We start from the raw sequence: 24,216 nt of genomic DNA on the forward strand, positions 1-24,216 counted from the left end.
CCTCTGGGCAGTGGAGGTTATAGCTCAGGGCTTCAGGACTAGGGAGCATTGTCCTCTGTGGGCAGCAGGGAGACCACGTCTGGACTCTCCAGGACAAGCCAGACACAGTAAGTCTTTGTTTTGCATGATAGCTGAGGCTGTAGGGGACCTTCTGCAATCCTGTCCCAGCCTTGCCGTGCCACTGGGCTGGCTCCACCAGCCTCCTTCTCTGAAAGATCTCCCAGGACCTGCCCTCAGTTTGAAGCCATTTCCCCTTGTGTTTTTGCTACAAGCCCTTGTGTGCAGTCTCTCTCCAGCTTTCTTGTAGCCCCTTTTGGTACTGGAAGACCACAGTAAGTTTTCCCTGAAGCTTTCTCTTCTCCATGCTGAACGATCCCAATTCTCCTCACAGGAGAGATGTTCCATCCCTCTGACCATCTTGGTAGCCTCCCCTCTGGAGTGGCTCCAGCAGGTCCCTGTCCCTCCTGTGCTGGGACCCCAGAGCTGGATGCAGTGCTCCAGGTGGGTCTCAGCAGAGTGGAGCAGAGGGGCAGAATCCCCTCCCTCCCCTGCTGCCCACGGGGCTCTGGATGCAGCCCAGGACACGTTTGGCTCTCTGGGCTGTGAGTGCCATGGCCGGGGCATGTCCAGCCTCTCACCCACAGCACCCCCAAGTCCTTCTGGGCAGGGCTGCTCTGGGTCTGTTCATGCCCAGCCTATGCTGATACTGGGGATTGCCCTGACCCAGGTGCAGCACCAGCACTTGGTCTTGTTAAACCTCATGATGTTCCCATGGACCACTCCTCAAGCTTGTCCAGGTCCCTCTGGATGGCATCCTGTCCTTCAGGTGTGTCAAACACACCTCACAGCTTGGTGTCACATGCAAACTTGCTGAGGGTGCACTTGATTCCACTGTTCACGTTGTTGACAAAAGCACTTAATAACATTGGTCCCAAGGTGGATCCCTGAGGGCCAACATTATCACCAATGTCCACATCAGGACACTGAGCCACTGAGCACTATCTTCTGGATGCAGCTGTCCAACCTTACCCACTGTACAGTTCACCCATCGAATCCATCTCTCTCCAGTTTAGAGGGGGACTGTGTTGAAGGCTTTACAGAAGTCCAGACAGAAGACACGTGTAACCCTTCCCTTGTTCACTGATGCAATTGCTCCATTGTAGAAGGCCACTGGGTTGGTTAGGCAGGACTTGTGATGAAGCTGTGCTGGCTGTCTCAAGTCCAGCTCAGAAAAATGGTTCCCAACATATTCCCCTCTCTGCAGAAACACTGAGTGAGACAGGGAGGGTCAGTGCTCCTTCTGGATTCCCCCACGCACCCCAAGTGGGTCCTGGACAGGGGTCTCTCATCACCCTCCTTTGGCAGATCAAGTCCCACCACATTCTTAGGGATCTTTCCCCCTTGGTGGCAGGGGTCTCCCCTTTTCCTCATGTTCCCAAGTCTCCCCAGTGCTCTCTCCTCTCTCCCATTGTCTTTCCAGTGCACCTTCACTTTTTCAGGAGCACCCTCATTTGCAGCTCCGCTGCACCTCCTTTCTTTCCATGGTCTCAGGATTCCCACATTCACCTCCCATGGTCTTAGGGCTCTTCACTGCACTCATTTTCCTCCCATGGTTTCCTTATTCACCCACCATGTTCTCAAGGCTCCCCAGCACTCCTTCATTTCCTATACAGTCTCAGGGCTTCCCAGCAGTTTTTCATGCTGATGGCACCACTGTCAGCACCCTTTCCAGGCAGGACCAGCCCAAAGCCCTGAGCAGGTGAGGAAGGCAGGAGAAAGGACAGGACAAGAGCTGTCAATACTGAGAGAAGGGACAGGCTGTAAATCCACAGGACTCCCCAAAACGGACAGGTTGAGGACATCGATGTGTCCTCCCCCAGCTCCAAAAAGATGCAAATGGCAGATCCTGCACCCCTGGCAGCTTTGGAGTAACCAAGAAGGTGGGAGTTGGGCTCTGCACTGGACACCTTGGTCAGAGCTCTGCTGGCCAGGGCACACAAGGACACACAGGGGCACAGTACAAAGCACTATAATACATGTATGCATGAGTGTGGGAGAGGGGAATAAGGTCTGTTTTCCATAATCCTTGCTTTAAAATAGACACACCCTTTCCCAGCAGTTTTGCAAGGCAATTGAGGCAGTGTGCAAAGGGGACAGAGTCCCAGGGTGTACCCCCAGGTCCTGTTCCTGAGTTCAGTGATGGAGGGGAGTGGCAGCAGTCAGTCCTTGGTCAGAAAAGGAGGTCGGGTCTCGGATGCACTGCTCAGGTTTGGGGATTTCTCGCAGATCCACTGGAAGAGATTCTTGCACGTCAAACTCCATAATTCCTCATTACCTACTGACCAGCAGTCTGAATTATAGCGTTTCCTAGGAAAGAGGGCACATCTCAGAGCAGCAGTGACAACATCCTCACCGTGGACACCACTTCCCACAGATCCCAGTACTGCTGGGGCAGGCAGGGCACCTGGCACACAGACCAGTCTGAGGAAGTGTCACATTCCTCCTCCTGCTCTTCTTCTCTGCCACTTGGATATTTGGCCCTGCACCCCACAGCTTGGGTCTACCTTCACCCCCCTCCCTTGGGGCTCTGCTCATGGGACCATCACCCCCTTTGCTGAGGGGTGTCACAGGGGCAAAACAGCACCCTTCTAGCATGGCAAAACAGCAGGTGCTTGGGCTAAGGACTCTTTGCACTTACGGGTATTTGCTGTCCCTCCATACAGAAGATCCTGTCTCATAAAAAATTCTTGCTCCAATCCAGTACCTTGCATTAGATGCCTGCACAAAATGCTGGGAGGGAGAGAAGCTGTCAACCACCTGTTTCATGGCCAGTGCTTGCCAGGTGCCCAGGAGCCCCAGGGCTGGCTGTGCTTCTTCCCCCAGCCTTCCAGGATGGGAACCCGGGGCTCATGGTGCCACCCCGCCAGCTCCACAGATAGTGCTGCAGCTGGCCCAGCAGGGCTCTGCCCAGGCCCACCCTCCTGGGGTACCACAACCCCCCTGCTCCATACCGGCACTAGCAATGGTGACCAGTCATCTAGGACCAGCAGTTGAGCAGATCTCTCTGCACAGTCTTGGTGGCTATCCTGCCAGCTCTTCTTTGCCATTGAGATGTAGAGACACTTGCTCCTGTAGAGTACCCAGCCCCTGGGGCAGCAATCTGGGGGCAGGGGCACAGCTCAGGTGCTCATCCTTCCGTGGATGCTTAGGGGCCTCAGCCTGGCTGAGTTCAGCCCCTGCATCTTCGCAGCAGCAACACCACCTGTGCCCCATCCCCATCAGGCTCTACCTGTGTTCACGCAGGCACGCAGGCTGCTCACAAGGTTCTTGCTGGTGTTGAGCTTCCCCTGCACCACCTGCACCTCCTCCTGCAACACAGCCAGCTCCTGCTGGGTATGCCCCAGCTCAGCATTCCTGCTTTCCAGCTCCATCTGGGAGATGTTGTACTTGTGCCACACTCGCTGCAGCTCTTCTCTGGCCCATGCCAGCTCCAGCTGTGTCTGCTCCAGGCTCTGCTCCCGTGCCCGCAGCTCCTGTGACAGGCGGCCCTGCTCGGCCATGTGCTCACGGGAGGTGTCCTGCAGGCTGCGGGTGACCTGCCAGTCTGGGGACAGGGCAGTTGAGCTGGACGTGGGCATGGGGCCTTGCCTGGGGCATGACTCGAGCAAGGAAGAGTAGGATAAGAGTATCTGGCTGTGGATGGAGATTGTCCTGGGGGTGCCAGTGGGAAGGGAGAGGAAGCCCCCATGGTGGCAAGTGGAGGGGAGACATTGGAAGGCAGTGGGAGACATTGGGAAGGCAAGGAGACTCAATGAGAATCTGTGGAAGGCAGTGGGAAGCAGTGGGAAGGCAGTGGGAAGGCAGCAGGAGCACTGTGGGAGGCAGTGGGAGGCAGTGGGAAGGCAGTGGGAAGGCAGTGAGAAGGCAGTGGGAAGGCAGCAGGAACACTGTAGGAGGCAGTGGGAGGCAGTGGGAACACCGTGGGAGGCAGTGGAAAGACAGTGGGAGGCAGTGGGAGGGAGTGGGAGGCAGTGGGAAGACTGTGGGAGGAAGTGGGAGACAGTGGGAGGCAGTGACAGACAGTGGGAGGCAGTGGGAGGGATTGGTAGGTAGTGGGAAGACAGCGGCAAGACCATGGGGAGGGGTGGGAGGCAGTGGGAAGGCAATGGAAGGCGGTGGAAGGCAGTGGAAAAGGCAAGGGGAGGAAAGGGGAGGCAAGGGGAGATAGTGGGAAAGGCAGCGGGAGGCAGCTCCTGGTGGCCAAGCAAGAGCCCCGGACCCCAGCCCCAGCCCCCCACCCCAGCCCCAGCCCCCCTCCTCCCTGGCAGCCCCCAGCAGCCTGTCCCTCGCCCAGCCCGACCCCGCTCCTGCTGCCGCCCTCCCGGCTGCCCCCCCCGCGGCAGTCACCGACTCACAGTAAGCCCCCAGGACCACGACGGCCACCACCAGCAGCAGCAGGAGCAGGCTGGCTGCCAGCAGCGCTCTGGGGACGCGCCATCGCCGTGTCCAGCGCCCTGCAAGAGACGAGCACCCGCAGGCATCACCCCGTGGTCCCTCTGCCGCCACCGCGCTCCGGGGCGTCCCCGCGGCAGCGGCTGCTGCCGGGTTCCCACCTGGGCTGGGCGCTGCTGTCACCGGCCCCAGCGGGACGTTCTCGTAGGGACTGTCATCCTCATCGGGGACGGTGGATGGAGGGCCCGCGGCAAACTTCAGGTCGGCATAGACCACGCTCTGGGCCATGCCCCGAGCGGCCCCGATGGCCCTGCGGGCTCTGCTCCGCTTCAAAGGACAAAAGCAGCTGGTTTCTGCAGAAGCAGAAGTGTGCTGAGGCGCGGCAGAGGGGAAAGTACGGCCACGGCACCCGCGCCCTGCCATTGGCCCGGCACCACCATCTTACCGTCCTCCGCACCCCGAAATTGGTAAATGTCCCCTGGGATGGCACTGGGGCAGTGCAGCTCGGCGCTGGAGCATCTGGCAGAGATGTAGGGCTCAGCCTACAGAGAATTGACCAAATTCCCTAGGGCAGGGGAGAGCAGGTCTGTCTTCCAGATGGGAACAGGTAGCTTTGGTGCTGACCCCATCCAGGATGGAGGTTCCCTCTTTGTGCTCTGCTCCAGATTCTGAGCATCGCTGCCCTAGTGCCTAAAAGGGATTTCTACATTGCAGCACAAGCTTTCACTTCTCCTCTCATCATAGCCACGTTTCTCCACTCTGCCAGCAAGTACACTATGGAAAACCAAACCCCAGCCACAGAAGGGTCATGATAAATGGCCCCATTTCTTTCCCCTCATCCCAAGGCCAGTGCTTCCCAGCAGTAGGAGGTACATTGGGCAGTCACCCAATAAACCCCACTGGCCTCTCCCCTGCCTGTCCTCCCTGGGTCTGGGCCCCTGCATCCCCAGGAGGACATGCTCCATTTTCTTCCAGGAGATTGAGTAGAGGTTGCCTAACCTTTAGCTTTCCAAATCTCCTTCCTGTCCCCTTTGAAGCTAGCTTTGGTTTTTGCCTTTCTCCACTGAGGAAGAACCTCCCTTGCTCTTGCAGAGGTGATGGACAGTGGCCTTGTAATGCTCCACCAGCTCCACTGTGTGCCTCTAGTGCTGTCCCAGTGCTGTCCCAGGGACTGGCTGTGTTCAGATGCGCCCATCTGGAAGACAGTGGGAGGCAGTGGGAAGGCAGTGGGAGTGGGAGGCAGTGGGAAGGTTTGGCGGCATCCCTTCTGAAAACTGCCCTTCTCTGGACACAGTTCAGTGGAGACCTCTGAGAGGCTGAGGGCCTGGAGGGACCAAGAAGAAGGTATTGTGAATGCTGGGATTGTGGTCTTGGGAAGGGAAGGCAAAGAGATGTCACTGATCTTTCTAACTCTCCGGGGGTGTTTTGGAGCAATGCCAAAGCTGGGATCTTCTTAGACAGGGACCGGGGAGGGGATGAGAGGCAGTGGGACAAATTACATCATGGGGAAATTCCCATTCTCAGAGGCTGGGAGGGGAAATATCTGTCTGTGAGGACCTCCGGCCCTCCACAGAGCTGTCCACATGGCAATTTGCTCCTGTATTCAGGATTGCCCTGCTCTCCCCCAGCTCTCCCCTAGCCCATGGATTGGGTCTGTCCTTTGCTCTTCCACTGCTGTGACCTCTGGCTGTGCTGCCCTGGCCGTGCCCTGTGCTGAGGGGGACCATGAGCATTTTTAGGGCATGGGAGGGGACGGGCCAGTGTTTCTGGGACCAATGAGAGGGTGCTCGTCCCCGCAGCCGTGCCTCACTGGTCCCATCTGCTACAGTGCAGAGCAAACTTCTGCTTCTGCAGATGCTGGCTGCACTTCTCCTTTGCACGTCTGAGAGACGACACAATCGCCAGGAACAGGGACATCTCAGAAAGGTCCCCAGTGCGGAGCGGGAGTCAGCAGGGCTCAGGGCTTGCCCAGCGTTTGCCTACATGGCCCAGCTTTATGCTGACCTGAGGTTTGCCAAGGTGATGGGGGGCCGGAGTGTGGCCAGCCAGGCACTGGAGGCAGGTGAGAGCCCACCAGCCCCGCCACGCTGTCCCTGCCATGCTCAACCCCACGGCCTCAGCTGCTCTCCCCTGCCTTCCTCCAACAGCCCTCGGCATGAATGAGGCAGAGAGCCCCTATGACAACACGCAGCCAGCGCTGGCAGGGCAGGATGGGGACGGGGCAGAGCCCAGCCCAGGTGAGTATCCAGCTGGATTCCAGCGGACCCAGGATGGTTCTGGTGTGGGTAGTGGGTGGTGTTTTGGGGTCCTCCCACTCCCATCACCCACACTATGCCATCTGTGCCACCTTGCCACCACTCTGCTGCCTGCAGGAAGGAGGTCTGGGGGCTGCCAGCAGTTTTCTAGCTCTTCAGGTGATATCTGTGGTCTGTTGTGTTGTGCAGGGCGCTGGTCCCGTCGGTGGTGCCTCCCTGTGGGTCTGCTGGCAACTTGCCTGCTGCTGGTGGCCGCTGTGGCCCTGGGGGCTTGCTGTGAGTCAGGGGACTGTGAACATTTGGGGCAGGGAGTGGCTGGGTCAGGGAGGCATCTGGGCTGGGGTGGGTGCTGTGGGTGAGTGGGGGGGGGTGAATAGAGGCATACTCATGCACACTCACTGGTGAGTCCCTCTGCCCTGTCTGCCACAAGCTGGCCTATATCTCTCGCACATCCTGACCACCTCCTTTGCTTCCCATCATCCACCTTCCTTGCCTTACTCTCAATTTCTGCTTCTTTTGTTTTGCATCCTGGCGTTGCCCAGCCTCATATTGCTGCACCTTCCCTGCTCCTGACCTGCTGCTTCTGCTCCTACACCCCATCCTGCCTTGCCCTGCTCTTCCCTGCCAGATCCTGCCCAACCCTTAACCGTACACTTCCTTGCTGTGCCCTTCCCTCCCATCCTTTCCCACTCAGCATGGATAACTCCCTGCCTTGCCCTGCCCATCCTACCTGCCTTAAGCAGGGTCAGTCCCACATCCAGACTGTCCCAAGCCTATGCCTCAGCTCACCCACTCTGTCCCCAGACTGGCAGGTCACCCGCAGCCTGCAGGACACCTCCCGCAAGCACGCGGCCGAGCAGGGCCGCCTGTCACAGGAGCTGCGGGCACGGGAGCAGAGCCTGGAGCAGACACAGCTGGAGCTGGCATGGGCCAGAGAAGAGCTGCAGCGAGCGTGGCATGAGGGCAACATCAGCCAGCTGGAGCTGAACAGGCTGAACGCGGAGCTGCGTCGTGTCACGGGGGTCCTGGGCAAGACAGAGAGGGAGGTGCAGGAGGTGCAGGGGAGGCTCAACAACAGCGAGAACACCGTGGCCCTCCTGCGCTCCTGCACAGCTATAGGTAGAGTGATGATGGAGCAGGGATGGGGTGCTCCAGGTGACTGGCACCCCTCAGCAGGTGCCAAGGGGCAAATGTGGCTTTTTTGGCCACATGGTGTGGACAGGGTGGTCCAAAGGCTGAAGCTATGCCTGGAGCAGATGCTGAGCCTGTGATATCCACTGGGAAGGTGTGGGGCTGTTCCTTGTTCCCTCCCAGGGCATCTGTGGCTGAGCAAGCCCCTGAGCTATGCCCCTACCCACAGATTGCTGCCCTTCGGGCTGGCTGCTGTACAGGGGCAAGTGCCTCTTCATCTCCTCGGAGAAGAAGACATGGGAAGACAGCAGAGATGAGTGTGAGAAGACATATTCTCAGCTCCTGATCACCAAATCCTGGAGTCGTTGGACTGTGCCGGTAGGGTGCTGGGGGAGCTGAGGGCAGAAGATGAAGTGATGGGGTCCCCAGCACTGTTCTGGGGGCCCCCTGTCCTGCTAAAACATTGGAGGGTGCAAGGCTGTTCTCTGGAGCACATGGCTGCTGGTTGACATTGGACAGAAAGGCTCTGGCACCCCTGGATGTTTCCCAAGCTGGAGCAGGGCACCAGGGCTGCTCAGCTGTCCTGCCTCAAGAAGCTCCAGCCCCAGGGGCTCCTTGGCGAGATGATGACCCTCCTGCTAAGTACACACTACTGCAGTACATAGGTTGCATGGAATAAAACATAGAAAGGCACTTTTTCTTCTTCTCCAGACCTTCCTGAAGAATGCAGATGTCCCTTACTGGATTGGACTGCAGAAGGGCAGTTTTCCCTGGTACGAATACAGCTGGCTGGAGGAAGAGGATCCGGAGAGCGACGGGGTCTCGGAGGCCTGGTTCTGGGTGGATGGATCCCTTTACGAAAGGTACGGGGCATCACTCTTGCCAAAACTCCCTTCCTCTGGCATGGCTCTAGGAAGCATTTTAAATCCCACCAGTGCCCAGTTCCAGGCACAGGCCCTGGGAAACAAAGAGCATCAGAGCAGCAGGGACTGAGGGAAGGTGGGTGCAGTGGTGTGATGAGATGCTTAGAGGACAAGCAAATGGAAAGCCAAGACTCACGGGGGTGGGTAAAATGCAGGGCATGTGAAACAGGAGACAGCAAGAGTGGATAGAAGAAACCCCAGGTTTTATTTGGGGCCTAGGCAAGGTGTTTGAGCACCACCTCTATACGCCACATGCCTTCTTGATTCCTCTCCAAAGGGAGATCAAGCCTTCCTGTCTGTGGAGAGTCCTGGGCTCCTGCCTGCCACGTGCACCACCTCCTCAGCTTGCTGCTGCTTCCTCTTACAGTGTCTGAGAGCACTGGGGAGGAACAAACCTGTCTGGCCAGGTTCTGGGTACCTGGCCCTCCATCCTCAGCCCTGCCACGGGGGCTGCCTCCAATGCAGACCCAGGGCTCAGGCCAGCTCCTCTGGTCATCCACGTGCCTTCAGGGAGGGCCTGGCTCTCCCCACTGCAGGCATGGAACAACCCCCAGCAGCAAGGCTGAGAGGGGGAAGGCTAAAGGGGTGTCGCAAGCACTGCAAACCTTTTGCACAATTGTTTCTCAGCCTGCCCGAGGAAGTGCAGGGATGCGTCAGCTGAGCCTTCAGCCTGTGAAATCAGTAGGGGAGGACTGGGGGATCCCCCGTTTGACTGCAGCATCCAACCCCTCCTCTGCCAGTGTATGAAAGGCAGCTCTCAGCAGCCGCAGCTGCCTCGGCCAGGTTTGTAGAAAGAACATGTCAGTGCCTGATGTGTTGTTTCCCCATTCAGGCCGTGGCAGTCAAAATCGAATGGAACCTGTGCCATAATAAGCCGAGGGAGTATCAAACCCACCCAGTGCACTGGTCCCAAAGACCTGCACCTCTGGATCTGTGAGAAGGCAGCAGGGCCAAGCCTCCCTTTCAGGTGATGATGGCTGCTGGCCCCAGCACTGCTGTGGTGAGTCTGCCCACACCAGGTTCTGCTGAGTCTGGGACGCACGGGGCCTGTGGGGTGTGTAGGGAGGAAAGCGGGAAGCCTGCAGCTCTGCCTGGGGCATGTTGACCCCCTCCCTTGGAAAGGGAGAGGAATGTGGTCACCTCCCTGTGCTGGATGGAGCCTGCCTCCATCCCTTTGCTGCCACAGGCGTTCTGAGTCTGAGGTTGCTCGAGGACTACCTGAAGCCATGGCTCAGCAAAGGGACAAGATGGGGGAAAACCCTTGGTGAGGTGCTTTCCCAGCCCTGTTGCATGTGGTGGAGGCTGGGCAGCATCTCACCCTCCCCTTCACCTTCACCCTCACCCTCCTCTGCTTTCCCCTGCAGCACCTGCATCCTGCACTGCCTCTGCTCCAGCCTTGCTGCATCCTTGCCCAGGATATCCCATCCATTCAAGAAAACCACTTCCCTTTCACAGCCCGCTGCCCCTGGGCCACCCAGGTCCTTCCCACTGATGCCCAGTGGCCCTTTGTCTCCAGCTGATATGCTTTGGCTGAGTGGTACAGGCCCCACAGCCCACCCCACACCTGCATGGGACACTTTGGGTCTTCCTGAGCATGAGGGCTGGTGGGCAATGGGGAACCCAGGACTGGCTGCAGAATGGAGCAAGCACTGACACTCAGAGCTGGAGCCATGCCGCATGCCCAGCATGGAGACAGCTGCAGTGCTGGCATGCCAGGAGTAGGTGCTGGGGACAGCACAGCCCCACCCTCCACGCAGTCCCCTCCCCACAGCAGGAATTTTCTGCCTGACCCCACTGCAGGAGCAGCTTGGCCATGGCTTTCAGACAACCCAGCACTCAACGGCCTCAGCAAAGCCTCGGCGCCCAAGGAGGGAAGCTGAGTCTGAACTGGCCGGTGCCTGTGCTGACGTTTGGGGATTTTTTTTGTGCTAATTAGAAAGTAGAGCAGTGACCTTTAGGGTCCTATGGTGTGATTGTGCCTTTCAAAAGCAAAAGTTAACTCCGGCACGTGTAGCAGGCTGACACTTTGCGAGACAACTCATCCGGACTTTAAATAGCTGCTACACATGTGCACATGTGAAGATTAAGCAAAGCAGCCCTGATGTAACACTGCAGCCAGGTGAGAGCAGAGGAAGTTGTGCTCAACCAGGCGAAAATGCTCTCGATTTACGATGGGGTTGTGTGTGCCATATATAGCTGATTAACTGCTATGTGAGTGAGCTTGCATGAAGAGCAAAAGGGTGTTAAAGGCAGGCTTTTTGGAGGTGGCACGTGTCACTTGTCTGTCTTGTCCGATGGCTGAACCCACTTTGTAGCAATAAAGAGACCCAGTTCGTCTGCTCTTTGCTTTCTTGTGTACCATGACAAACATGGGCTCAAGGGCACGAACCCAAAGGACCTAAATAATGAATGGGAATTTGTCTGAAGTCATCTCAATCGAGATGGGCGCTTTAGGGGAGTTGAGATCTTGGGCTGAGCAAGGCTGCTTTGCAGTCCTGGAGGAGTTCCCCAGAATGCCCAGGCAAGACCATGCAAACTTCTGGGCCCACATCTGATGTACATCCAAGAGACAGAACCAGCAGTCCAAGTTGCTGGGACATTCAGTTTTTATTGAACACTTTAAATAAGCTGGGTATATATTACTAGCAATTATTAATAATAATAAAAAACACAAAGAGTTCTGCATTCACCAGTGCATTGTGCAGGAGGGAGGAAAGCCGGCTCCCACCCTTGCCGGGGGCCAGGCAGCCTAGCTGTGCTGCCCACTGGCCCCATCCCCATGATGCCAGGATGGCATCCTGGCCCCTCTGCCAGCATCCTGCTCCCAAACCTGGGTGCCAGGGGGATGTGAGGCGCTGTGCTGACTCAGCACCCAACCCCCTGCATCGGTCAGGCAGGGACAACCCCAGTGCTGGCAATCCTCCCCGTGCACTGCCCATGGGCATTGCCCCTCTACGGTCCCCTGCCCTCTTCTCCCCATGTCAGGGACTGGCTGTGCTCCCCGCGCTTGTGGGTTCACCCACCAGCCCCCCAGGATCCCCAAAAACACACATACACACGCTGACCTCTCTACCCCAGCCCAGTCCCTCTCACCCACCTGGGTGCAAGGAACTCCCAGTTCTCCCAAGGTAGCAGGCTCATTGTATACCCCTCTGCGAGAGCCTGCAGAGGGGTGAGCCCTTGGGGAAAGGGGGTCCTGGACCCAGGGCTTGAGCCCCGTGGCCCCCGCGGGGGACCAGCCCTGCCGCTTGGGGCAGTGCTCAGGGCAGCAGTGTTATTGCACTTTGGTCCCCAGCAGAGACCCAGCCCACCTCCAGGGTTCCCTGCAGATCCCCAAGGCTGATCCTGGTGGGGTGGGTGCCCAAGTGCCTGGGCAGCGCCACGGCAGCCACAGCACTCGGCACCACAGCCACTGGTGGCCACCACGTGCCGAGTGAGGACAGACCGTGGGGACGTGCCAAGCTCCTGCACTGCCCAGTGCTGTGGCTGCAGAGGGGTGCAAGCCCTGGGGTCCCCATCACTAGGACTGTGCCTCCGGCAGCTTCAGGCTGGGCTCAGCCAGCACTGGCCCCGGAGCTTTCTGGTGTTGGCCCCGATCATGGCAGATGAGGCTTCTGGCCTCACAGTTGAGGTTCTGGTAGCGGGGCGGGCTGGGCGCTGGCCGGTGGCAGATGGAGGCTAAGCTGAAGCTGAAAGGACTCAGGCAGCAGCCGGGGCAGGGCAGCACATCATCCTGCTCCAGCATGGCACCAGAGCTGTGCCCAGGCAGCATGGCCGAGCGCTCTGTCCGCTCCAGCGCCGCCGCACAGGAGATGCTGAGCTCGGAGAAGCCGTGCTCCAGCCCACTGCCCCAGGCCAGAGGTTTGCTGACCATCATGTGGTTGTTGTTGATGAGGAGCCCGTTGGGGGCTCGCACGTCTGGCTGCCAGGGCTGTGTGCCCGAGGATGCGGTGCGGATGAAATTGCTGCTGAGGGGGAGTGGGGTGGGCTGCGGCGGCTCAGAGCTGTCTGGGCCGCAGTCCATCTGCTCATCTGCCCTGGAGCTGGGGGTAGAGGCTCTTCCCCATGCTGGGGGAGGGAGGAGGGCAGGGGGCTGGGGGTCATCAGTGGGATGAGGGGACCCCACACCCAGCTCCAGGCCCCCCCGGTGGGGCAGCTCAGGAGAGGAGGGCAGAGAGTGGCACTTGCGGGGGCTGGTGGTGGGTGCTGAGAAGTCACACTGAACCTCCATGGCAGGCTCAGGTGTCACTGGGGAGCTGAGCTGCAGCGGGGCGGGGGGTGGCAGGTTGAAGGTGAGCGAGATGACCGACTTGCTCGGCGTATCAAAGAGCTTGATCTTCCCCCCCTTCAGGTCCTCACGCTGGGAGAAGGGGTTGACACGGGGGGACGTTTCCTTGGACCTGGCCCCGCTGTAAGGCTCCAGTGGCAACAGCAGGGCAGGTGACTTGGGAGGGAACATGTCAGACTGGCTGCGGGACAGGCGCTGGTCTGGCTGCAGGTGCTGTGTCCCCACCTCATGCAGGGGCGACTGCTCAGTATGGCTGGCTGACCTCCTGGTCACTCCTGGACACGGGCACAGGACAGTGTTACCAGCAGCGAGCAGCTGCCCATGCATGGTGCTATGGGGCGTTGGGCACCCAATAACTATGGGGCACACCCCAAGGGAGGAACAGGGGCCAGCTCCATCCTGCAGACATCACACGCCCCTGTCTCCTTCCCCTACAGCTGATGGGGTAGGACGGGACACCTCACACTCCCCCATCTTTGCACCCTGCTACGGCCTGTCCCCGAGACGCCCACGTACCACTGAGTGTGGCTGCAGTTCCAGATGCAGACAGGCTCTCCCCGATGCCGAACAGGGTGGCCCCGGCACCCTCGGCTCTCAGCTGGTGCTGCAGGATGCTCTCCAGGCACTGCGTGATTTCCAGGAATGAGGGGCGGGAGGTGGGCTCCATCTGTGGGCAGGAGGAATTTCCCGTCAGGTCTGTGCCTCCTCAAGCACCCCAGGGAGCCTTGCATAGCAAAGGCAGCTCCCTGCTCTTCCTGTAAGCAGGCAAGGCAGCCTGTCCTGCCCGCCTGTGCTGGCAGGGAAGGGCAGTGGAGGTGGGAGTCTCACACTGCAGCAGTGAAAAGCCAGCTGGAGGAAGGCCGCCGGGCAGTCAATTCCCACCATGGTGCGGAAAGTGGTGACGTCCAGACCAAAATCCTGCACCAGGGAAAGGAAGAAGAGTGAGGTTGGGTCTCCTGGAGCACCACCAGGCCCAGGGGACCCAATACGGCCTGGCACCGCCCCCCACCCTGTGCTGTCACACAGGGCTGTGGACCTGGAAGCACCCCAGCTGGGACACAGAGGAGGACCCTGATGTCACCCCAAATTGGGGTAAGGTTGGGGGATGCTGGGACACAGACATCTCTTCGGCTCTCTGCCTGAATCCAATTGTCCTGTTCTGCTCAGGCTGACTATTGGGTTCTGAGGTTACCAGCAGAGACCACCCCTCCCTGGACAGCAAGCGGGACACAGCACCCCTGCCCTGAGATATGGGACCAGTCCTGCACAGGGGTCTCTGCCCAACACAGAATGCCCCCCTCTGTTTGATGAAGTGGTCCCAGCCCCAGTGCTGCTACCCACAGCTCCCCCTGTTCCCATCCCAGAGTCACCTCAGTGCGGGGCAGGTAGTCGGGGTCAGCTGGGACACGAGCGATGGTCTCACACAGGATGATGCCGTATGCAAACACATCGGCCTGCAGAGAGTGGGGAGTCAGGGCAGTATGCCGCAGCCCTGAGGTGATGTGCCCACCATTCTGCAAGGCCACAGCCCTGCTCCTCCCTGCAGAGCCACACCGGGGCTCTGCCACCGCGTCACCAGAGGGATGCCCCATTCCTTCCCTCTAGGTGCACCCCAGGACTGCAAACTCTGCAAACCAGTGGCAGCACAAGCCTGAGTAAAGCCCCATGCAGGGCAGCCTCACCTTCTCATTGTAGATCTCCCCACGCAGCACCTCGGGTGCCATCCAGTACGGGGAGCCCACCACGGCCAGCGGCTCCTTCTCGCTGCCCTCACTGGGAGACATGGTGGAGTATCAGGAGCTGCCCAGTCCCCCAAATGTCCAACCTTCCCCCCTTCTGCTGCAGCAGTCCAAATCACCATCTCCATCTCCCTTCCTGGGCTAACCCTCCTCCATGCACCCTACAAACACATCTCTCCCCAACCACACCACCCCCTTCTTCATTCCCTCCCAGCCATTCCCAAATGTGTCCACCTGCTCCTGGAGTCCCCCCTGCCAGGGACCACCTCACCACCCCCATTTCTACCCTTTTAGCTGCATCCCCAATGTCCATCCCTCTCCAGCCTGGGCTCTGGGTGGGCTCCAGGGATGGGGATGGACAGATGGATGCTGCCCACGTACCTGTAGGTGGGGATCTTTTCCGCCAAGCCGAAGTCACCCACTACAGCTGTGTAGCCACTGGCCTCGCAGCGCACCAGGCAGTTCTGGGGGCACAGGAGGACCTGTCACACCAACTGCACCAGCCCTGCCTCTCTGGGGCTCCCAGGATGCCCCAGCACAACACAGCCTCCTGCTCCCCAGCCTGCCACGCCTGGGGCAGCAAGGTAGCAACACGGGTATGGGACAAGGAGGGCAACGCAGTGCCTTGGAGCATCCCGTACCTTGGAGGTGAGGTCGCGGTGGAAAATGCCCTTGGAGTGCAGGTAGCGTAGGCCATGGGCGATGTCGAGGGCCAGCTTGACACGCATGGACCAGGAGAGGGGCACAGGGCTGTCCAGCAGCTGCTCCAGGTTCCCACCGTTGATGTACTGATGGGGAGAGCCAGACCATCGCATCACTGCGTCCCTCCCGCCCACAACACCGGCTGCCCATCTCTCATTCTAATGCATCTTCCAACCACCCCACAGCACAGCCTCCCAGCAGGCCTTGCATGCACATGTCTCAGGCCAAGAATGTGTCTCCACAAGTATCACTGTCCCTTCCCCAGGCTTGCAGGAACCCCAAGACTCATAGCTGCTGCCACACTCTTACCTCTGTCAGCGCGTGCAGCTGTCCCTGGTGCACACACACCCCCATGAACCTGTAAGATAGAGGGGACCTGAGGGTGGCCGTGGCAGGGACCAGCCCCAGGAGCTTATCCAGCATCAGCAGTAGCTCCAAACCCCCAGGCTAGGAAAAAGGGGGGCAATGGGGCCAGCAGTGGGGGAGCAGGTCGTACCTGAGGATGTTGGGGTGCGAAAGGCGGTTCATCAGCTGCACCTCCCGCAGCATGTTGCCCCGGTTGCTGGTCAGCTTGTTCATCTTCAGCACCATGATCTGCCCTGACTGGCGGTGCCGCACCTGGAGGGGGACGCAGGACAGGTTGAGCCCCATGTACCTCTGCAGCCCCCATGGACACCACGCTTCACGTGGCTCCCACCCCAGCCCCAGAAGAGGTGCTAAGCATCCCATGTGCCCAAGGCATATGGCACCCCAGCGACCACTAGGGCTAGAGGGGCACTCTCCCCACATTTCCAAGCACTCCCAGTACTGATGACACACATCCCCATCCTCGCTGGGGCACCCTGTTATGCTCCCTCCACTGCGCTACACTGCCCTGAACTCCCGAGAGGCAACAACAGCTCCCACAAGCTGTGAGCACAGCCCTACTGTAGAAACAGGCAAGTGCAGGACGGGGAAGCACCAGGGAGGGCTTTTTTCAGGTCAGCACCACCTAGCCAGACCCTACCAGCATGGGGTGGAGAAGAAAGGGGGCACAATGCCCCTCAGAACCAGCTCTAGGTGTGGCAAACACTTCCGTAGTGCTTGACCCCAGCCTGGCAGGGCATGGTGCTCGGATGAGCTGTATATTTAGCCAGTCCCAGCCCGATGCTGTCATACGATCTGGGGGCCTGGTCCCCTGCCAAGAACAGCAGCTGGAGCATGGCCAAGCACGGACACCCCGTCCATCTGCAGCTCCCTGGCATGTGCAGGGCAAGGGAAGAGCACGGGATGCCCTGACCCAGCACTGTCATGGGGGGGCCAAACCAGTGCTGAGGGTCCCCTCCTGAGCAGGTGCTGGGGGTGGGATGCCACCCCCGCCTTGGAGCAGCAGCTGCCTGGGGGGACAACCCCATGGATCCCAGCTGCCCCCCAGCACACAAGAAGCTGTGCACGGAGGCGCAGGCATTCCTCAGCGCTGCCGTCAGCTCCCTGCTCTTGTCCTTTTTAGTCGATGCTGGCTGAGGCTGTTGAGCCGCTGCCAGCCCCACAACACCCCCACAACACCCCTCACCTCAGGGATTGCCTTCCCAGGCAAAACACAGGGGGTTGGCTGGAAGCAGGATCCCCAGCACCCCCATCCAGCTCGCAGCTTGGCCCTTGTCCCCACCACAACAGAGGGAAGCTGGCATGCTGGGCCCTCCAGGGCTCTCCTCTCACCCCATGACTGGCATTGCTCAGGGAGCAGCTGTCCTGGGGTGCATGCCATGGATCTATCCAGCAGAAAATACCCAGGGGATGGGGCAGCAACACATCCCTTCTAAAGGGCCTGGGGGAAACGAGTGCTCTGTGAAGATCCCTCTACATGTCTGTGTGCACTGATGCCAAACCAGTCCCAGTCAGAGTGGAAGTGAGAGGCTGTGCCACCATCAGCTCACTGAGATCATGGAGAGGCTTTGAATAATTCAGCAGACACCTGCCTGTGGGCGCCCTGCTCCAGTTACGCCTTTGTCACCTCCAGCCAGTCTCAGACAGCCAGCTGGCATTCCTGACCCACCGACATGGGCCACGTGACAGCAGAGCTCAGAATGGGACGAGTGGGAAAGGGACACCTCAGATACCTGCCACCACAGGTCCCTATCCTGGCACCCCACCATGCTACAGGGAGAAGGGAGGGTGGATTTCCCCATGCCTCCTCCTTGCTGAGCACTGGACATACTGAGCCTGTCTCAGGGTGACACTGCAGTGTCTGCTGTGGGGAGCACCCAGAGTGCTCCATCTAATGGTGCTCCAAGTCGTCCCAGTGCTCACTACTCTGCTCACCACACCACTGCCCAGCAGCACCTGCAACTGCTGCCAACATCATGCTGGACTCCTGCCCCAGGACTCCTTGGTCACACCTGGACCAAGGGCAAGGGGCAACCCCACCCCATCCCCACCATCGCTGTCTTCTGTCCACCTCATCCTTGTTGGCAGGGCAGCTGAGGGCACCACCAGAAACAGAAGCTGGGCTCTCAGCCAGGCTTCAGTGCAAGCTTTAAGGAGGAGGCCTGCGTGATGAAAGCAGGGTGGGCACAGTCTCCCTTGGTTCCTCCAGCTCCCCATGGAGCCGGGGGTTGAGGAAGCCAGAGCGTGGACAAGGCCAGCAGAATCCAAAGCCTTGCCGAGCCCCTGGTGCTAGCTGCTGCCCAGCAAAACCCATCACTCCTGACCCAGCTCTCCCGGCGGCAGTGCTTCCTTTCCCATGCCATGTGCGGCTGGCAGGACTGGCTCGGTCAGTTTGGCTGGGACCAGCAGCTGCCAGACGGCAGGACCTGGCTCAGTGGCGCAGGCAGGCTCATCCCCGCCGGGACGGCTGGAGGCGGCAAGGCTCCGGCGCCACGCGCCCACGTCGGGAATGCCGCGCGGCACACACAATGCTGGCACTCGGTGGCCATGTGCCATAGGGCCGCCCAGCTCCCTGCAAGCAGCAGCAGCCCCGCATCAGGGAGCAGCGTCTGGTGGGCACCAGCTCAGCCCCACACAGTCGACATGTGCCCGTGGCTTAATTCCTCATTAAAAAGCCACCTGCCATTGGAATAAGCTGGGTGAGGTCTGAGTGCAGTCACGTGCTGCTGGACACCTTAAGATTAGAGGAGAGGCAGACTAGGGGAGGGAAGGTCTGGTGAAAGCTGCTTCTCCAGGAATTATCTCAGGGATCCCAGAAGCTCCTGGCCCATACAGCTCTGCTCTGATGTCTTTTTCCATGACTCCATCCCCAGGGGTAGGAAGGGCTCCAGGGGCTCCCAGCCCCATGCCCATGGGTCCTTGAGGGTGTCTAATGTCCTGAGCTCACTTGTGAGGCCCTGTTGTGCCATCTCCCCTGCAAGTTCTGTGGCTCAAGGCCAGCCCATACCTTGATAAGCAGGGAAGGAGTTATGCTCCCTTCCCATGGATCTCACATGCACTGGCCTTGTTTACCCAGTCTGTCCAGATGCTAGCACCAGCTCAGAGCCCTGGGCGCCCTCTGATGCACACACAGCAGCAAAGGGCACAAGCCATGACCCCAGGGGATTGAAGCCCCTCACTAAGGGGGTTTCCTCCCTCACTGACATCCAGGGAAGGCAGCGGGCAGCACAACCTCCTTGGGCAGGAAGGTCTCTCCTCTCGACTCTCTCACGAACTCTGGGATGGCGCCCAGGAATCCCAGCGCGTTCCCCAGAGCTGAGCTCAGCCGGGCAGTCGTATGGGGCTGCAGGGGGAGGGAAAGCTACTTGTCCCCCCCCCCAGGAAACAGGCAAGCCCTCACCCCTCACTGATGCTCCCTGGCATCCCACATGGCTGATTCACTGGGCACTTCATGGGGCTACTGTGGCTGAGCCGGGGTGCCATGGCACGTTGGTCCCCATCCCATCTGTTGCCAGCACACAGGGCTGGGGGATGGGACAGGCTGGCGGCAGCCCCAGCCTGGGCACAAGGGATCTGAGCTCTTTTAACAGCGGAAATTAGAGTCTTATTTAAAGAGCATGCTAATCAGAGCAAGCAGACGGCCTGCTCCCTCCCCGCAGCCAGCGCTCCCGTCTAGACATGGGGCAAAGCTCCCTGACATCTCCCCACTCAGAAGGCCTCAGCAGCCAGCCCCCCTGCACCCTGCACTGGGGACAGCCTGGCACACAGCCCCACTCTCTGCATATTCCCTTGCCCCCTGCCCCACACAGGCAAGGCACAGTCACACAGGGACACCACCCTGCACCCCTCACTGCAGAGTTCTGTGCGGAAGACAGGAGCAGGGCAAGGGAGCGAGCAATGCCACTGGTAACCCCGCAGCCACCCACAACAGCTGCATCTGAGCTCACAGGAATCCCAATAACACAACCGGGTGGGACTGGGAAACGTGCCCATCAAACAGAAAAGGCAGAATCAGTCAAGACAGACTTTGAGGAAGAGACAAAGCACCTGCTCCTGGAGAGTGTTTGAGCCCCCACCTCCTGTTCTCCCAGGAGTGACATTGTGGGCACACCAGGAGCCACAGCAGTTCCAGTGTTACACCGTGGTGGCAGATCACTGCCTGCCCTCACTGGCAAGCCTGGAGCACGCCCCATGATAGAGCAGGAGAGGTGCTGGCAGATCTCCAGCTGGTAAGCACAACACATTTCCCATGCCCAGGACTCCCAAGTGGCAACTGTGGGGCCAGGCCTGCTCCCAGCCTTGCCACGGCTGGCTGACCTTGGCAAATTCACTTCCTCCCTCCTTGCCTTAGTTTCCCCATCGGTGTCACGCTGCTTCACTCTCCATAAAACAAGACAAGGTCCCTGATGAAGGGCAGCAGATAAGAGGGAGTGAGTTGCTCCATTAGTTGCACCGGAAAATTGGAAGTAAATAGAAAATCCCAAAGGTTGGCGAGGAAGCGAGCAGAGACAGGCAGGTGACAGCAATGCCAAAACCTTCTCCTGAGCTCTGGCTGTGCTGGGAGCTGCTAATCCACACACACACACACACACACACAAAATGCCGTGGAAATGGGGCGCTAGGCAGAGCACATCATAGAGGTGCACCCTGGGAAATGGCATTTCCAAGAGGATGTGCAACATCAGGGCATAAGGCTGAGACTCAGATGAGTGAAGACCTCTGGATACAGCCCCAAGGATGCTGCCCACAGCCCCCATGTCTACTGCAGACAGCGCATGGGAAAGTAAGAGCGGGATTTGGGGAAGACATGCAACAGTGGTTTAAGGGCTGGAGAAAATGCCTGGCACAAACAGACCTGGCTCAATCTGCTCAGTCAATTGGAAATAGAGAGGTGGCTTCCTGCAATGTCTGTGTATCTGAGAAAACGGGGGGGCTAGTGCCTCTGAAATTGCACAGGGAAAGGCAATGAGAACCAGCTGCTCCAGAGGGAAAACAGCCCTGCTCTGCAGCACAGTGGGGGATCAGCTATGAACAAGCGCCATGAAAAAGAGCAGCTTCTTGTCACTGGTGTCTCCTGTTTGCTCTGGACAGCCCTTCTGAGAGAGGTGCTTGGCTGGAGCAGGATTGGAGCGGCTAGCTTGGGACACCAGGGCTCGGACACTCTGAGCCCTTTGGCTTCAATGCTGAGAAGACAGTCAGATGCTTGCCAGCACCCTGCCTGGCCCTGGCTCAGGTGCACACTGGGACTGAGCTACCTGTGCAGGGGCAGAGATATCCAGGTCCCCTCCCTGTCCCCCACACCCACCAAGGCTGGAATGACATAGGACTCAGCAGCCACACAGAGGAGGCAGATTCAAGTGCCCACAAGCCTTGGAAAGCTATAGAAGAAACAAGGGAGGTGGGAGGAAAATGGGTCCTGGGCTGCCCTGCCAAGCTCTGTCCTCCTCGCAAGCTCAGGCAGCCAAACCCCAGCTCAGATCCCAGGCTTACCCCACCATCCTGCTGAGCTCTTGGACTCAACCCACCGCACGAGCACAAAGCCCCATCTGGCCCTCTCCCGTCCCTGCTTCCTTGCCACCATGCACGCATGTCGACTCCTGATCCCCATCCCACCCCTCAACCTTTGCCAGTCTCCCAAATCCTACATGCCAGCAGCCCCACAAGAACATAACGTGTGGGAGAAGGAGCATTTTGTGGCTCCCGCAGAGACTGGCAAAACAAACAGTGAGGCAAGAAGAGACTGTGGCCTTGCTGAGACACGGAAGCATCCATTATTAAAGAGCCATATCCACGCCTGACTTTATTAAATGCCTCCCTCTGCTCCAAGGTGCTGCTGTGCGCTCCAAGCCAGAGATCAATAGCAGGAACCCAGCCAGCAGGGAGGTCATGGCTCCACTGGGACCTCCAGGAAGGAACACGGAGGAGAGGGACCCCACTGCACACCTTCCATGCCCCTCACAGGACACCTCTTTTGTGGCTGAAGAGGAGATGGGTCTTGGGGGTCTCCCTGCTGAGTGGGGAATGATGTCAGGGCTGGAGAGGGTCCCCAGGGTACTGCCAGGATGTGGATGCCCAGTTGCGCTGCCTGTGACCCCAGTGACTGTGGTGGCAGGCAGTGGGGGTTGTGCCCAGCCCTAAGCTGCTCTTTGAGGGATATGAAGCCGCTAGATCGATCACCACTTAGGGACAGTCCTCACCCAGTGGCTTATGGCACCTTCAGTGATGCTGAGGCACAAAACAACACATGCACACACCTCCCCTCTGCCGGGAGAGGTGGTGCTGACACCGAGGCACAGCCCTTCGTCCCCAGCAGCAGCGCACTGGGCTGGCAGGATACTGTCACCACGCACCCCTGCCTCACTGTTGGAGACCCTGAGCTCCCCACCAGCACTCACACACCCCTATCCTAGGCACGGACCACACACAGGCATCCCCACCCTGACAGCTCCAGAGAGGACGGAGGACAAAGACAGCTCTGGGGTCCCAGCTCCGTGCCGTTCTACGGCATCACACCCCTGTCCCACAGCCAGACACCTTCGTGGGGCTCCCGTGGGGAATCCTGCACATCACCTGCCCAGCAGGCCCGGCAACGCCGGACATCACCTTGGAGTGGCTAGGAACGTTGCCTGGATTCCCTGCCACAGGCACACCCTGGGTGGGTTCGGGTCTCCAGCCTTTCGACAGGGGTCCCCGGGGCTGGGCTGCCCGCCACCCGACCCCCCGCGCAACCCACGGCGCAGCGCTCGGAGCGCTCAGCCTCCCCGGCTGTAAACAGAGCCGGCGCTCCCCTCCCCCTGCTCGGGGCGATGGAGGCACAACGCCGCGGCCGGGACGGGGCGGGCGGCGGGGTCCCCATGTCCCCGCCGCACGGCACCGCCTCGAGCACCCCTCGGCTCGCCCGGCTGCCGGGGCTGGAGGTGGGGACCACCAGTCCCGAGTCGAGGGTGCGGCCGGAGCTGCGTTGTTGCCGCGGTCCCGGGGGATGCCCGATCCCGGCGGGATGCCCCGCGGACCGCCATCCCCGCTCCCGCCCCGCACACCTTGAAGACCTCGGAGAAGAAGCCGGCCCCGATCTTCTCGCAGTAGAAGTCGTCGATGCGCGCCAGGGTGGAGACGGCGCTGCGCAGCGCCCGGTACGAGGAGGGCCGCAGCCGCCCGCAGCCCGGCCACGGCCCCGCCGCCTCCCCCTCGCCCTCCCCGGGCCGCCGCGGCAGCTTCTCCCACTCCATGTCGGTCCCGCCGAGCACCCCCAGAGCCATTCACATCCCCTCCGGGACAGCCGCGCGGCCGCGGCGCCGCCGCTTTCCCGGCGCCCGGGGCGATGCTAGCAGCGGCGGCGGCGGCGGCGGCGGCGGCGCGGGGCGGGCGGCGCTCCGGGGCGCTCCGCGCTCATGGCCCGGCGCCGGCGCCCTCCCGACCCCCGCCGCGGCCCGGCGCTGCGCCTCCGCCGCCCCGAGCGCTGGCACCGGCGGGGCGGGGCCGGGGCGGGGACAGCCCTTAACTCCTTGGGACCCGCCGCCGTCGCCGCCGAGCCCAGCAGGAGCCCCCCCCCCCCACCCCCGACACCGCCCTGCCCCGGCGGGCACCGCGGGGTCCCGCACGCCCCGATGTCCGCAACCACCGGCATCGGCCTCCGGTGGGTGCCGAGAGGGCGTCTCCCTACGCGCCAGGGTGGGCTGTGAGGCCCTGAGATCCCGGGGCACGGCTTTACGTGCACGGACACGGGGCTTTGACTGTCCCCAACCCCTGGATGCGCCATACAGGCATGGGAGTCTTCCTCCCCTGGGTCCCACCTGGATGCGCACTGTAGGTGCGGGACTTCCTTTCTCCCCTGGGCCCTGCCCGGATTCTCCGTGTAGCTATGGGACTCTCTTTGTCCTCGTAGCGCCCAGTCCCTGATGGATGGACAAAAGGCGCGGAGGTCTGATCCGATCTCCCCATACATCCAGCCCCACCCTATACAGTGTTGTGGGACCAGTTCCCCCATACAAGCAGCTGCTGGCAGGATGAGCCCCATTGGTATAGGCTTGGATCTCTACGCAGGGGCTCTGATTCTCCCCGTGTGCCCACCCCAGCCTGGGCGGTGTCTCGGGGGCAGTGCGATCTGCCCTCCTGAGGGGCAGGGAAGTGCAGCCTCTCAGTGACAGCATGCCTGCTGCCTGTTGCACCTTTTCGCGTTCCTTGTTTTCCTGAGCTCTTCCACTTCTCCCTGTTTTCCTCCTGCTTCCTGCTCCCCCACCTCAGGCCTTTTGCCTGCTCTGAGGCTGATCTGTCCTGTCCTTCCTGCCCAGGGACTTTCTGCAGCTGGATCTGCCCTTGCTCAGTCCCACACATTTTGCTGACACTCTCCTTGGCATCCA

At 60.1% G+C, this 24,216-nt stretch overlaps 3 protein-coding genes across 3 annotated transcripts; 1 reads left to right on the forward strand and 2 right to left on the reverse strand.

Annotated features, from left to right (window-relative positions):
• Window positions 1-842: 842 nt before the first annotated feature.
• On the reverse strand, window positions 843-4,740 carry LOC309585177 (B-cell differentiation antigen CD72-like; the record flags this gene model as incomplete). Its single annotated transcript, XM_082301709.1, has 6 exons — window positions 843-944; window positions 2,414-2,464; window positions 3,012-3,160; window positions 3,290-3,604; window positions 4,416-4,514; window positions 4,614-4,740. 6 exons carry the CDS (start codon window positions 4,738-4,740, stop codon window positions 843-845), a joined length of 843 nt encoding a protein of 280 aa, XP_082157835.1.
• Window positions 4,741-6,435: 1,695 nt separating this feature from the next.
• LOC309585178 (B-cell differentiation antigen CD72-like) lies at window positions 6,436-9,732 on the forward strand (the record flags this gene model as incomplete). Its single annotated transcript, XM_082301710.1, has 7 exons — window positions 6,436-6,514; window positions 6,600-6,689; window positions 6,897-6,983; window positions 7,512-7,826; window positions 8,068-8,216; window positions 8,550-8,701; window positions 9,594-9,732. The coding sequence occupies 7 exons, from the start codon at window positions 6,436-6,438 to the stop codon at window positions 9,730-9,732; spliced, it is 1,011 nt and encodes a 336-aa protein (XP_082157836.1).
• Window positions 9,733-11,360: 1,628 nt separating this feature from the next.
• On the reverse strand, window positions 11,361-23,253 carry TESK1 (testis associated actin remodelling kinase 1). Its single transcript, XM_082301963.1, has 10 exons — window positions 22,897-23,253; window positions 15,987-16,108; window positions 15,800-15,848; window positions 15,430-15,576; window positions 15,170-15,252; window positions 14,732-14,822; window positions 14,420-14,503; window positions 13,878-13,967; window positions 13,566-13,716; window positions 11,361-13,324 (listed from the first exon to the last, which is right to left on the reverse strand). The coding sequence occupies exons 1-10, from the start codon at window positions 23,113-23,115 to the stop codon at window positions 12,282-12,284; spliced, it is 2,079 nt and encodes a 692-aa protein (XP_082158089.1). The 5' UTR covers window positions 23,116-23,253; the 3' UTR covers window positions 11,361-12,281.
• Window positions 23,254-24,216: the final 963 nt, after the last annotated feature.

Source organism: Coloeus monedula (assembly GCF_965178545.1).
Source record: "Coloeus monedula genome assembly, chromosome: Z".
In the NCBI taxonomy this organism is placed as follows: domain Eukaryota; kingdom Metazoa; phylum Chordata; class Aves; order Passeriformes; family Corvidae; genus Coloeus; species Coloeus monedula.